The sequence below is a fragment of the Rhamphochromis longiceps genome, linkage group LG7 (genome assembly GCF_057381845.1).
Source record: "Rhamphochromis longiceps isolate RC_006_pf linkage group LG7, R_longiceps_female_GT1.1, whole genome shotgun sequence".
Classification (NCBI taxonomy): Eukaryota; Metazoa; Chordata; class Actinopteri; order Cichliformes; family Cichlidae; genus Rhamphochromis; species Rhamphochromis longiceps.
In genome coordinates, this window is record NC_140563.1 from 17,494,641 (window position 1) to 17,507,232 (window position 12,592).

Sequence of the window (12,592 nt, forward strand, 5' to 3'; positions counted from 1 at the left end):
GTCATTGTGAGACACTCTGTGTACCAGAAAGTTGGGATAAGTTCCCAGCACCCTGACCCAATTTTTTTTTTTTTTTTTTTTTTGGGGGGGGGGGCGGCACTGACACTAGCACACTGTGAGTATTTTTCTACATAAATAAATAAGGAAAAAGGCCATTTATTACTTCCAGCATAGTAATGTGAAAGACTCCCTTTAATCCAAAAGAAAGTAAAGAAATACTGCTGAGAGAGTTAGAAAAAAAACACACAATACTTAAAACTGAATACATTTATAGACCTGTCTTGATCAAAAACATTCAAAATGAGAAAAAGGTCTAATATATAGAACAAAGTTTGGGTCTTACCTTCTCCACTGCAACAAAAATGCTACAAACTTTGCCCACAAGGTTGAACTTTGACCCTGTTAACACTGTTTACACAGCCCACAAGCATCAACAGCACATTTCAATAGTTTAACCTTCTCTGTTACTGTCTCCTGGCAAATCAAATCAATGCAAAACCACACAGAACAAAGAGCAAGCAGATCATGCACAATATAGTACAACACACAGTAAATAAGAATATTTTTAAATAAATGTACAAAAATGTCCTAGTAAAAATACAGTTTTTATGGTTTGTAGTGGAATGATACATGTATTACTTAGTTTCTGTTCTCCCGTGTACATATAAAGACATGGTTATCACAAGTATGAGAAGGTCTTGATGCTATTCTATTTAACTTGTTAAATGAACTACATTGTGGTACAGTGGTTAGCACTCAAAGGTCGCAGCATGAAGATTCAGTAGGAAGGCCCTTTTGTGTGAAGCTTGCATGCTCTGCCTGTGCCTGTGTGGGTGTCCTCTGGGTGCTTTTCTTTTGTACTATAGCCTAAATACACTCTTGCTGGATTAACTGGTGATACTAACTTGGTCATAGATGTAAATATAAGAGTTTGTGGTTGTCAGTTTCTCCGTGTTGTCACCATGATGGACTGGAACGTAGTAGTATTCACAATGAATAAGTTGCCCAACTTTAGTCATCTAAACTTAACTTAGTTTTTCTACGACAATGATTCCATAATTTTTTTAAGTTCTGAGAACTAGCTACATTTCACATGTACCTGCCTTGCAGTCAGTGTTAGCTGGGATAGGCTCCAGCCCCTCTGCTACCCTAAGTTGGATACGAGGTTAAGAAAATGGATAGAAGGACGGTCACGAGTTCTGAACAATTAGTGGGTGGAAGTGCACTGAAGAGAACATTTGAAGATTTTCTGACAGATAAAGTTTTGTTTCATCTGTGGTGAAGTCGTCCTTTGTCTGCACGTGATGACTGATAACTTGGACTGGGTGAAGAACATAATCTGTTTTAAAGCTGGGGTATATGGGAGGGTTTTTATAGATTTCATATGAAGTCTCCTCAAACTCCAATTCTGAGCTTTCCAGTAGCTCCTCTTCAAACCAGCGTGGATGCTTCATCTGGTATGCACGGAAAGCCTCTATAGCATCATGCAAGGCTCTACCTGAAGGACACAGATGGTAAGTGTCTTCTGAAAGCCCTTCAACTTGCTTCACAATGCCTGGTTCATGTTTTTCTAAGTCCAGGATTCTGAAAAAGACCTCCTCGAACTGCTTCATCAGCTTGTATCGTACTGTAATGTTGAAAGGCGAAGGAACGTCTTCTTCTGAAGAAACGCCATCAAAGTAAGCCACAATGTACTTTTTGAACGATGCAGATCGGATAAAATGAGGAACCAAGAGGCTGAGGGACGGTGTGAGCATGTCACCTACAGATGAACAAGCGTCTTCTCTCATGAAAACCTGTTTGTCACCACACATGGCTCTCCACTTGGCTTGTACGCCTCGTGAGCACAGGATTAGTATCTTAGCAGAGGATTTCTCAATTTGCTCTTTGTGCCAGTCCAACCACTGGATCTTTCCAAGCACTCCCAGTCTACTGGAATCCAGCAAATCCAGGACCACCTCCGTACCACATTTGTTCATCAGGAAGGCACAAAGCTTGAGAACAATATTTTTGTATAAAGGGTGATCGAGGGAGTGGATGATGAGGACGCTCTTTCTCTCTTTGACTTGCAAAACTTGTGGTTGGTCTCTGGCAGTGGGTGAAGATGTGTCCAAAGGATCTGAGAAATAAAGAAAATCGCTAATTAACTATTTATCTATTCAAGCTTCTGTTTAATACAGTGCATGTTTATAAGAAGACAAACCTTTATGAGATGCTCTCCAGAGCAAACAAGCCAGACAAATACTAATTAACAGCAGTCCAACGGCGGCCTTTATAAGATAAGTCCTAGTTGGATAATCTAAAAAGAAAGAAACTCATACTTACATACTTTTTATATAACTAAACATACGTAAAATGAATTACAACATGACTATAGGTTAATGTAAGACTTCTGATACCTACAATATGATTGGTAAAAATTGCACTTACACTGGCAGTAATCAATTGTTTTCTTGGGGCTCCAACAATTATTTTGGCATTGCCTAAAAAATGGTTGGACCTTCAACACAAGCAGAGTAGAATGAGCTCTTGACATATTATCTCTATATGGAAAATTATTTCACTAACTGTTAAGATTGGTACACTAAGTTAACTCACCATTACTGATACTTCACACTGCCTGAGTTGCCACCGCTCAAACTCAAATGTCACGTTCACAATCGTTGCGTTTTCCTTGTTATTTACGGGGAATTAAAAGAAAGTCGATTACTCGTCATGACTGATATAAAAAGGTGGCGAGTTTAAGTAGAACTACCTTTGAGACATTCTTTGAGCAAAGGATGCCACTGTTCAGGATGGAAACTCTGTATTTCTCTGAATACTGTGAAGCCTTAAATGTTACAACAATGGACAACATTTTGATGTTACCATTAGTCAACACTTCAGTCCGCATGCTATGATCCCACAGGCTGCCTGAAATGAAAGACGAAGAATAAGAACATGTTTCAGTGTTCTGGGTCTAAAGGAATACTGAAATATTTAAAATTCAAGAGAAGCAAAAAATGTGAAATTTACCGTTTTCCAGACACATTCGGACCTGTTGGATTGTTTTGTCATCACATCCTGGGAATCGTAGTAGATGATGTAAGAAGGGAACCAGGACATATTAAAGTCAAACATGAAAATTACAGCTGCAAAAGTGATTCAGACTCAGAAGAATCTGTCATGGTCTGGGTCTGATGACCCAGAGCTCATGTATTTCTTGTATATGTTTTTCCATATGTTATGGTGGTTTTCTCTCCCTTTTTGTCCTTTCTCCCTGGGTGCTCCCGGATGTTTTGGGGTCGCTGAGGGGACTGCGACCCGGAAGTGTTCCCGCACTGGGGACTGCCGCACCTGCCGCCCATTAGCCCTCACCAGCTGCAGCTGATGGCTTCATGAGGGGCACCTTATTTAAGAAGGTGGCGGAGCCCCAGTCGGCGCGGGATTATACTAAGTCGAACCTGTTAAGTACGTCCGTAGATTAGTGTGTTGTGATCGGCTTCGCTACTAAAGGCTGCCTGCTGAGCTGTGTGTGTTTTTGTGTCACCAGGAGTCGGGAGTCAGGAACGTCGTCACGAGGGGAAATCACAGAGTGGAATCGGGTTTTTGGAGTTGTCACCTTTTCACTGCTATGGACACGTGCACTGTGTGGGATTCTTGGAGGAATCGCCACAGGAGTCACAGTGCTTGAATTGTATATAGTTGTCGTTTCTGTCCACTCGCCATAAATAAATCCACTGTCCTTCACTTGAGTCTCGCGTTTGGGCCCTACTTTCTCTACAACTCCACGGTCTGCCGTCGCAGCCCGTGACAGAATCAGCAGTGAGCCTGTTAATTTCTTATTATTGATTATTATTTTAATTACTGTTATTATAATTACTGCTTCATTGATTCTTGTTCTTCTTGCTGTTTAATGGTATTGATTGCAACATTTTGTGGCTGTAACTTCCACATTAGCTCATATTGTGCTTACACCTGGATTAAAATGAGCTACAGTTCTGTGAGAAAACTGAGTACTCCCTTATTGCATCCTTATGATTTAAGATGGTAGGCAGCAGCCGGGTAATGCTGATCAAATGCATTTGATTAACTGACCATCAGCAAGCGTGACAACGTCTATAAAAGTATACGTTTTGGCATCTTGCTTGTTTGCAACATTTAGATGTTCCATAATCTTCCCAGCAGTCGATGCCCTAGGAAATTCAGCAAAAGGTCAAATGCTCAATGCTTAGAGAAAACCCAAGAGCTTTATCTCACACTCTACAGGCCTCAGTTAGTCTGTTAAATGTTAAAGTAGATAATGGCACATTTAGAAAAAACAGGACTGAACTAGTGCGCCCTGTTTGGAAAGCCTCTTCTTTCTAAGAAGAACACAGCAACACAGCTTAGGCTTGTATAGTGGCATTTGAAAAAAAACCCCACTTCTGACCTTCAGACAGATGTTTTGTCCATAATGCAGAGCATCATGTTTGCACAACATATAAGGACAAACACTTCACACTGACTGTAAAAAAAAAAAAAAATGGTGCTTGTTTTGCAGGCACAGGACGTGGGCACCTTGCAGTCACTGAGTCAAACATGAACTCCTCTGTATGTCAAAGTACTCTAGAGTTAAACATGAGGCCATCTGCCAGAGCTTGGCTCAAAGTTAATCATCCAATAGGACAATGCAGCGAATCTATAACATAGTGGGTGAAAAAGGAAGTAATCAACGGGTTGCAATGGCCCAGTCAAAGTGCAAACCTCAACCAAAGCTCAATGATCTGCAGCTGCAACTCCTGTCCACAAACCACACAGCAACAGTAAGCAGCTCTCATCCTTTAAATGATTACAATTACCAAACATCTTAAAAAATTGACTGGCGTGGACAAGTATTATGTGACATGTGAGTCTGAAAAAGGTCTTCTTCTCCGGTTCATCTAGATCTGGTGGTAACTTACTTGGAATGGCAATTGACTTCCCTTTCCCGTTATCTCCATTCTCAGGTTTTGGCAAATTAAAAACAGTCACCATGTATGTGTGGCCGAAGTCTACCTCAACTTCATCCAAAGAAAAGGTCCACTAATAAAGAAAAAAGAAAAAATCACGCATATTTAAACTTCTCATTGAATGTGTAATAGTTAAGTAAAGGTTACGGAATCAATTATTTCTTCTACCTTATGGTTTTCGTTGTGCAATTTTGCACTGTGTTTAAATGTGTAACTTAATTGCACACAAAGACTTTGATTTGTAGTTTGATCCACAATATTAATTTGAGATCCCTTAAGCGCCCATATGGATGCTGTGAACAGAAAAAGTGGTATATTTGTTGCCATTTTTAATATTTCATTTTCTATTCGCCTTTAAATGAAGCACTAATAGGTTTTCATTTTTCTCTTGACATATTCAAAAAATGTGAACTACAGTAAATATATTAATATTAGCTTTACTTACAGTCAATGTGTATTTTCCACGTCACATTCAAAACAGGAACAAGCTCATGTTTGCCCTTCCAGAGTTTCAAATCCAGCGAATCTGGGCCGGTAGGAGCTTCTGTATTAGGTACTTTCTCTTCATCTGAGCAGTTATCTGACATCGAGGGATTTCTATATTATGATGCTAAAATATATTTCACTGATGTGTGCAGTGGTGGAATATATAGCATATTTACTCTCCTTTACCTTAAGCATAATTTTAAAATACATACATTTTACTTCCTCACAGTTTTCTTCCTTTCAAAAACTAGGTTACGTTCTACTGTGCAACATTTTATGGATGATTTTTAGATAAGATTCTATTAAGCCTTGACAATAATTAACAAGATAAAAGGTAATATGTAAATGTACAGCAAAGAAAGCCATCTTTCCACCATTTATTTAAGTAGCATGTATTTTACTGCTTGGCATACCAGTAATATGATGCTTTCAGCACTTTATTCAATTTTATTATTCAAATATCTATGGTTGAACTCTTCCTCATTTATACAGCAGTATGTCAACGTTATTCAACTGGTCTGATAGATAATATACTTACTAATTGTGCAATTGTTAAGGCCCTGCAAAGATAAGACAAAAAAAAATGCAAAAACAAACAGGATAAGTTCATGAAGATTATAAATCCCCAACCTCTAACTTTAATCAGACTGCTTAAATTGTTAATGTAGCATAAAATTCTCACTGGCTTTTTGCAGTCCAGACGGTTGTCCAGCATCCTAAGACCAGACGAGTTTGTGAGTCCAGTACTCAAACAGAAACAGAAAAAAAGAAAGTGGCTCATGCTGGTGTAGATCCTGATCCTGTAGCTCAATTTGGAAAAGCTTTAAAAGCAATAGAGCAAATGAGAAAGATAAATGAATACAATAAAGATCCCCACTTGAAAACATACACAAACACAGCGAACGCTATCTGTGGTGTGAGTTCAGCAAGGATTTTCTTCAGTTTTATCAAACATCGCCATCTAAACAGGAAGCGGTATCTCGTAGTTTCCATTCTAATGCACGACACCTTTTTTTTTTTATGTCACAAGCTGCTTGTAAATTAGATAGTGCAGTGTTTTTGAATGCTAAGGATTAATAACAACAACAACAAAGATATTAAAACATCAAACAGTCACTAGGAGGCAGCAGTGGCCAAATTTACAATTAGGAAATGACCCCTGTTTCAAGACATTTAAATTCCAGTTGCAAGGCTAATACAAACAACCAAAAGGAACAAAAACTTTTAATTTAAATCTTTTTTTATTTTCTTTAAATTTTTTAAACTGCTTTTCTTTCTTGGACACTTTTGAGCCTTGACCTGGAATGAAGACTTGAACAATAAACCTCTCCTGGCTAGTGAGAACGTCTCTTAAATCAAGTTTCCACTTCCACTGTGACCCACATGTAACAGAAAGTGTGAGTTCAGAGGCTCAACACATAAAGCCAGGAGACAGTCCAGCATTGTGGGGAACAAACTTAGAGCAATGCACTACATGGTTACCAGCTATAACATAGTACGTGGCTATGTGATAATTCCTGTTGCATTGTCTGAGTTACTGTGCCTCCTACTGGATATTGAGCTCAACTGTATCAGTTTACATAACACTAAAGCAGACAGAGAGACAGACAGTTCTGTTCCACTGAAATCTGCCCAGAATAGACTGTAGATCTGACCTCTGTGTGTGAGTGCAGTCATGGCAATGATTCATAAGCCAGGGTGGCATCTTAGTCCAAATATAAAAATACTCTTTTATTGAGCAGCCCCAGGCTGCGATATGAAGTGCTGTGTTCCTCCTTATCAAATACCTTAGTGTAGCTGTGATCAAAATGTGTGTGTGTGTGTGTGTGTGTGTTCATCTCTATACTTCCTCACCCTTAAAATGTATCATTCCCCTGATATATAAACTTTAGAAAAGCTGCATATGCTTTGCTTGATCATGCTTGCAAAGTAGATCAAAATATGTAAATGTTTTTAGTGAATGATTTTTATTGATAAATACACTTTAATAAGTACTTCATAATACTGTAACCATGAGACACTTTATAAAAGCCATGCTTTAGACTTAAATGATCCAAACACTTGCTTTAAACTACTCTGCAGTCTATTCTTTACTTACATAGACTATAAATACACTTAAAATCACCTAAAACATGGTTTTAAGTGTGTTAAAACCACGTTTTAACACACTTAAAATGCAAACTGAAAATACACTTAAAACCCTGTTTTTAATGCCTCTACGTACAGATTCAAAGGTTAGGTTGAAATAAACTTCAAGACTTCAACTTTTACAAACTCACATTAGCATGCACCACTGAAATAACTGGTCTTTAATGTAGGCCTCTGCCAGCAAACAATGAGGGCTCACCGTGGCGCATATTTAAAAAAGCAACCATGCTTTTAGTGCCTGGCATCTACAGATGATAGCTCAGCTGTCAGCAAGGTGAGGGGAGCGTGAGGTGTGCCTTGTGCAATGCAATCACATGAAAATAAATGGGTCATGGGTTGAGGGCAAATCAAAAATGGATTGTGCTGCATGGTGCAGCAATTGTTAGGTGGACAGAGAAGGGGGGGTGTCTATTTTAACAAGCCATCCACACAATACTTTGGGCACGTAAATCTTTGAGCAATAACCATAAAGTGCTTTTCCTTTTCTCAGCACACCACTACCTTGTCTGATTTCCCGTCAACGCCAAGGTAAGTTTCACACAATAAAAGAAAATTAAAGTCAGAGATTTTTAACATGGATATTAAATGAGACTTTTGACCTAGCAATGTAAGATTAAGTGATGGCTCATTAAAGGTGATTCAGTGGACCATAGTTATTATACTATAGTTAAAAATAATTTTTTTCTATTGTTTCTTTTTAACAATGGCATTAAAGGTCCATTCTGTTTTATTTTCTGAGTTGTTAAAGTACCTGCATTTAAAGCCCTTTGGCTGTCTCAGGTGAGCTGAGTCTTGTTTTAACTCAGGGGTAGAGGAATACTGCATATCTGCCCCTGACAGTGATACTGCAGCCGGTATTTATGTGACAGGATCACAGCTATGTGGCTACTTTTGTCAAGGTCTTAAAACTTTTTGAACTTGGCAGCCTAGCTTTTACTCCCACAACATCTCAGGCTTCTTAATGATGTCTTGACCCTTTGAGTGAGGAAATGTAATCTGAGGCTGAAACTGCCCATCTGTGTTTTGGCTCTGGTAACAACACGTTTGATCCTTCACTGCAGTTAAAAGCTAATGTAATAAGTGACGATAGTTTGCTCATATGAACTGGTAACCTTCTAGCTAAGGCTGAAGGCTTCCTTAAACCAGCTGTGACTTTGCTTGTTGACTTTGACCTTCACCCTCTCTTAGAATGGCTTATTTTAAACTGGATAATGTCGTCAAGTGAGGAGAGCTTTTTATTTTTAGAACTACAACTGTTTATCACGATTAAATTCGCTTTAATACAATGTAGTAATCAGTAGTACGTTTTTAAAGGTAAAGATACAGAGTAAATAAAAACATATAGATAAGGAGAAGGCTACGTAATATGAAAGCATATATATCATGGAGAGATTATTCAAAGACATTAGCCAGCTAAATTTAAGTGTTGGTAACAGAGAAACAAAATAAACAATCTTCTAAGATAGAAAATGTGCCACAATATGAATCTGGATGAGATCTACTGGTATCTGCTGGTATGGTGTTGTTCCACTTTCTGTGCTGCCAAACTTTTTGTAGCTTGGCTGTCTCTCGCATTATCAAGGCCACAGCAGCTGATGGGACACAGTGCAATGTGGCCAAATATAGCTGTGCAACAGGCAACTCCTGGGAAGAAAGCTGAAAACTATCTGAAAGCCCCTGAGAGCTATTAGACTAAATAAATCTGTTTAGCAGATCTCGAATTCCCTAATCTTATTATCAACAGAGAATACTAGGAATAATAATAATGTGTGCTTTTTTAAATTGTTATTATCTATTAGTTTGTACGTCTTTTCACATAGTTGATTGCTTTGTGTAAACAAAAGTTTAAAAAAAAAGGATAAAAGAGAACAAAATAAGAAAATAGTTGTTAGTTACAGCTTCCCAAAGTACAAGATAATATATTCCAGTATGTTTTTTCTTTGATCACAAATCCAAACCCAATACTGTAACTAAAGGATGGCCTACAGGTCCCAAAAGCCTTAATCATGCATTATTTTTAATGACTAGCAGGGGGCAACTCTAAAAAGAGGTTTTAAAAAGAATTCCAGCTGTTTTGAAGTCTATGGGAAAATAACCATTGAGCTTATGTGACCCATGACCTCAGTAAATCCCTCATAGGTTTTTGGTCTCAATCACTAGTTTTACATTTTTAAATAAAAATATTTTTAAAAATACAAGATTCTGTTCATTTTGTCAATTATGGTCATAGTTGCAAGTTGCTTTTGTATGCATATGCACTAATTTATTTCTTGCTTAGTTCCACCCTTTGCTCTTAATATGCGGTTAAAAAAACAAGACCATGGGATTCAGCCTTCAAAATAAGAGTCCACAAATTAGGTGACAACATCACCTGGATTATAAATGTAGTTTGCATCCAAAGCCCCCCAAAATATTAACTTTACACCAAGATATGAGAAAGAGAAGCTTCACAGTATCACGTTCAAAACCTTTAACCTTTGAAATGTTTGCTTGAACATTAATTTAAACTAACCTGAAAATCTGTGAATCTATATTTGTGATACTAGATGTTAAAAAATGTACTTCTCTTCCAAAGGCACAATAAGCTGCAGCAATGTCTGAGGGGTGAGTATTCTCCTAGTACGGTATAATTTGTTTAATATGTTACATCATTCACCTATTTTAAAAAACCTTTCTCAGGTTAAAAAAAAATAAAACAAGTGATCTGTGTGTGTGTGTGTGTGTGTGTGTGTGTGTGTGTGTGTGTGTGTGTGTGTGTGTGTGTGTGTGTGTACTCATACCACCATGTTGATAATGAAGACCGGTGAGTAAAAATGCCAATGTTCACAACGATTAATTGATCCCTAATCCAAATTCGAAGTTTTATGCACTTCATATGATATTTATCATCTACACTAATTTACCTCCTTTGGTTTTAGTCCAAGAGAAAGCGAAAGTTTGCTGCTACACGCCGACTCCTTTTGAAAGTAGGTCTTATAGATTCAAAGGAACTTGTGTTTTGCATTTGTTGTGTTTGGTTTTTTATTATCATTTTAATTTTTTATAGTTATCATCATTATTATTCAAAAGAGCCATTGTTTTTAATGTTATAAAGAGTGATTCAATCCTTACTATATTTTAGTCCAAACTGCTGAAAAAGGCTGCTGCTATGCTGGTGGTAGAAGGTGAAGAGAAGGAAAGGGAGAAAGAAAGAGTTGTGAATGAGTCATACCCTCCACTGCAGCTGTCAGGAATGTCAGTCCAGGAGCTCCAGGTACTGACCAAACAAATTTTAAATGATCGGTAATTAATTAATTTATGTCATTTAAACATCTTTCTTTTTCTTCTGTACAGGAACTTTGCAAAGAATTACATCGTAAAATTGACGTAGTGGATGAAACACGTTATGATATGGAGGTCAAAGCAGGCAAAAACGAGAAAGAGGTACAAACATTCTGAATCACAGTGTAAAAGTACTTTTTGTATAGTCCTGCGTGTAAAAAATGGTGGTAATATGCTGCCCCTAGTGGTGAACGGGTTGGTTAAAACCTACAGCGGTTAATAACAGCAGGTACTTTCATTGTCAGAGTGTAAACGTTATACACATGTTTGATGTTTGCTGCACAGATTATATCACTCAGTCAGAAGATCATTGAGCTGAAGGGTATAAAGAAGCCCAATTTGAAAAGGGTCAAGAAAACAACAGACGATATGCTGGGTGCATGCACCGAGACCTCCAGACTAACAAAGGCTGATTTCAAGGCCAACCTCAAGACAGTAAAGAAAGAAGATGAAAAGGTAAAAACTTCAAAATGGCAACATAAATTACACAAAAAACGAAATTAAACTAAATTAATGAGTAATTTAAAATCTGTGTATTTTTATTTTAATAATCATAATTAATATTTAAACAGAGGGAAGAAGTGACGGACTGGAGGAAGAATGTGGAAGCCATGTCCGGCATGGAAGGCAGAAAGAAGATGTTTAATGCTGGACAATAAAAATTTTGCTCATGTTAAAAATAAAGCTATATTAGCAACACATCTTGCTAAAATAAAGCTTTAGTTTGCAATACATAAGCTGAAGTGAGTGAGTTTTTATCTGAGTGAATCAAAACTTGTCAACATGACTTAATGTACACTTGTAAGTAGAAAATACGATACGAGTGCAACAACACTCGTATCGATATTGAACCGTTCGATACAGTGCTTTCGGTTCGGTACGCATATGTATCGAACAATACAACATTTTTTATTTATTTTATCAACTTTTCTTCTGACGATGCTGTCTGTGTTGAGAGCTCAGTGGATCTGCGTTCGACTACTCCGCCTAGGCTGCACTGTCAAGCGCAGATCCACTGAGCGCAGCACAAACTAGCATGACAGAAGCTAAGCTCCTTGCAACATGGCGAATTGAACCTCCCCCACCCTCATTCAGATCTGGCCTTTGGAACTATTTTGGTCTTCATGTGAAGTATGACCCTGAAGGTAAGCGCGTCATGGACAAAAGTAAAACAGTATGTCGGATGTGCCACGCAATGCTCAATTACATTGGTGGGAACTACTGCATTAGCGCAGTTAGCTCGTTAACGTGTTGACGCCGTCCAGCCCCACGCACAGGGCGATCAGGGGTAGCTCGTTGACGGAGATTTGCCGTGTTGTTGCGTTAACGTCATTTCAGATTAACGCTGACAGCACTAGTGGGAACAAAATGAATATGACTGCACATTTACGCTGACATCATCCTAGTGCAAAGACAAGTGGAAGCAGACAAAAACAACAAGCACGCATGCTACAAACTTTACCAGAGTCATTTAGACGGCCGTTAGCGCATGATTCTCCTTATGGGGACCTGATATGTTTAATATGCTGCTGAGAATATAGCCCAGAAGAAGAGTAGTATAGCTTTTATTTCGGAAAGAGCCATTTCTCTGTAATAAACTCTCTTTTCCAAAGATGAGTGATTTCTCGATCAGATAGATTTATTATTTTATCCCTTTGTTGTTTCAG

At 38.1% G+C, this 12,592-nt stretch overlaps 2 protein-coding genes across 2 annotated transcripts; one reads left to right on the forward strand and one right to left on the reverse strand.

Moving 5' to 3' along the window:
• Positions 1 to 1,182: 1,182 nt before the first annotated feature.
• On the reverse strand, positions 1,183 to 3,289 carry LOC146665135 (interleukin-17 receptor A). Its single transcript, XM_085412618.1, has 6 exons — positions 3,016 to 3,289; positions 2,756 to 2,913; positions 2,599 to 2,673; positions 2,431 to 2,500; positions 2,204 to 2,299; positions 1,183 to 2,119 (listed from the first exon to the last, which is right to left on the reverse strand). Exons 1-6 carry the CDS (start codon positions 3,029 to 3,031, stop codon positions 1,191 to 1,193), a joined length of 1,344 nt encoding a protein of 447 aa, XP_085268744.1. The 5' UTR covers positions 3,032 to 3,289; the 3' UTR covers positions 1,183 to 1,190.
• Positions 3,290 to 3,332: 43 nt separating this feature from the next.
• Positions 3,333 to 11,649, forward strand: LOC146665136 (troponin I, slow skeletal muscle-like). The gene is made up of 8 exons (XM_085412619.1): positions 3,333 to 3,450; positions 8,095 to 8,132; positions 10,180 to 10,212; positions 10,523 to 10,570; positions 10,726 to 10,857; positions 10,938 to 11,027; positions 11,211 to 11,381; positions 11,498 to 11,649. The coding sequence occupies exons 5-8, from the start codon at positions 10,753 to 10,755 to the stop codon at positions 11,582 to 11,584; spliced, it is 453 nt and encodes a 150-aa protein (XP_085268745.1). The 5' UTR covers positions 3,333 to 3,450; positions 8,095 to 8,132; positions 10,180 to 10,212; positions 10,523 to 10,570; positions 10,726 to 10,752; the 3' UTR covers positions 11,585 to 11,649.
• The last annotated feature ends 943 nt before the right edge of the window (positions 11,650 to 12,592 follow it).

What these genes read in the sequence shown, in the direction of transcription:
- LOC146665135 (XM_085412618.1), bottom strand. An exon ending in GCTCAAAGAATGTCTCAAAG is followed by an intron (nt 2,674 to 2,755) that starts GTAGTTCTACTT and finishes GTAAATAACAAG; the next exon opens with GAAAACGCAACGATTGTGAA. An exon ending in AGTGTGAAGTATCAGTAATG is followed by an intron (nt 2,501 to 2,598) that starts GTGAGTTAACTT and finishes CTTGTGTTGAAG; the next exon opens with GTCCAACCATTTTTTAGGCA.
- LOC146665136 (XM_085412619.1), top strand. Translation starts at nt 10,753, where the DNA reads ATGCTGGTGGTAGAAGGTGAAGAGAAGGAAAGGGAGAAAGAAAGAGTT. An exon ending in CAGGCAAAAACGAGAAAGAG is followed by an intron (nt 11,028 to 11,210) that starts GTACAAACATTC and finishes TTTGCTGCACAG; the next exon opens with ATTATATCACTCAGTCAGAA. An exon ending in TAAAGAAAGAAGATGAAAAG is followed by an intron (nt 11,382 to 11,497) that starts GTAAAAACTTCA and finishes ATATTTAAACAG; the next exon opens with AGGGAAGAAGTGACGGACTG.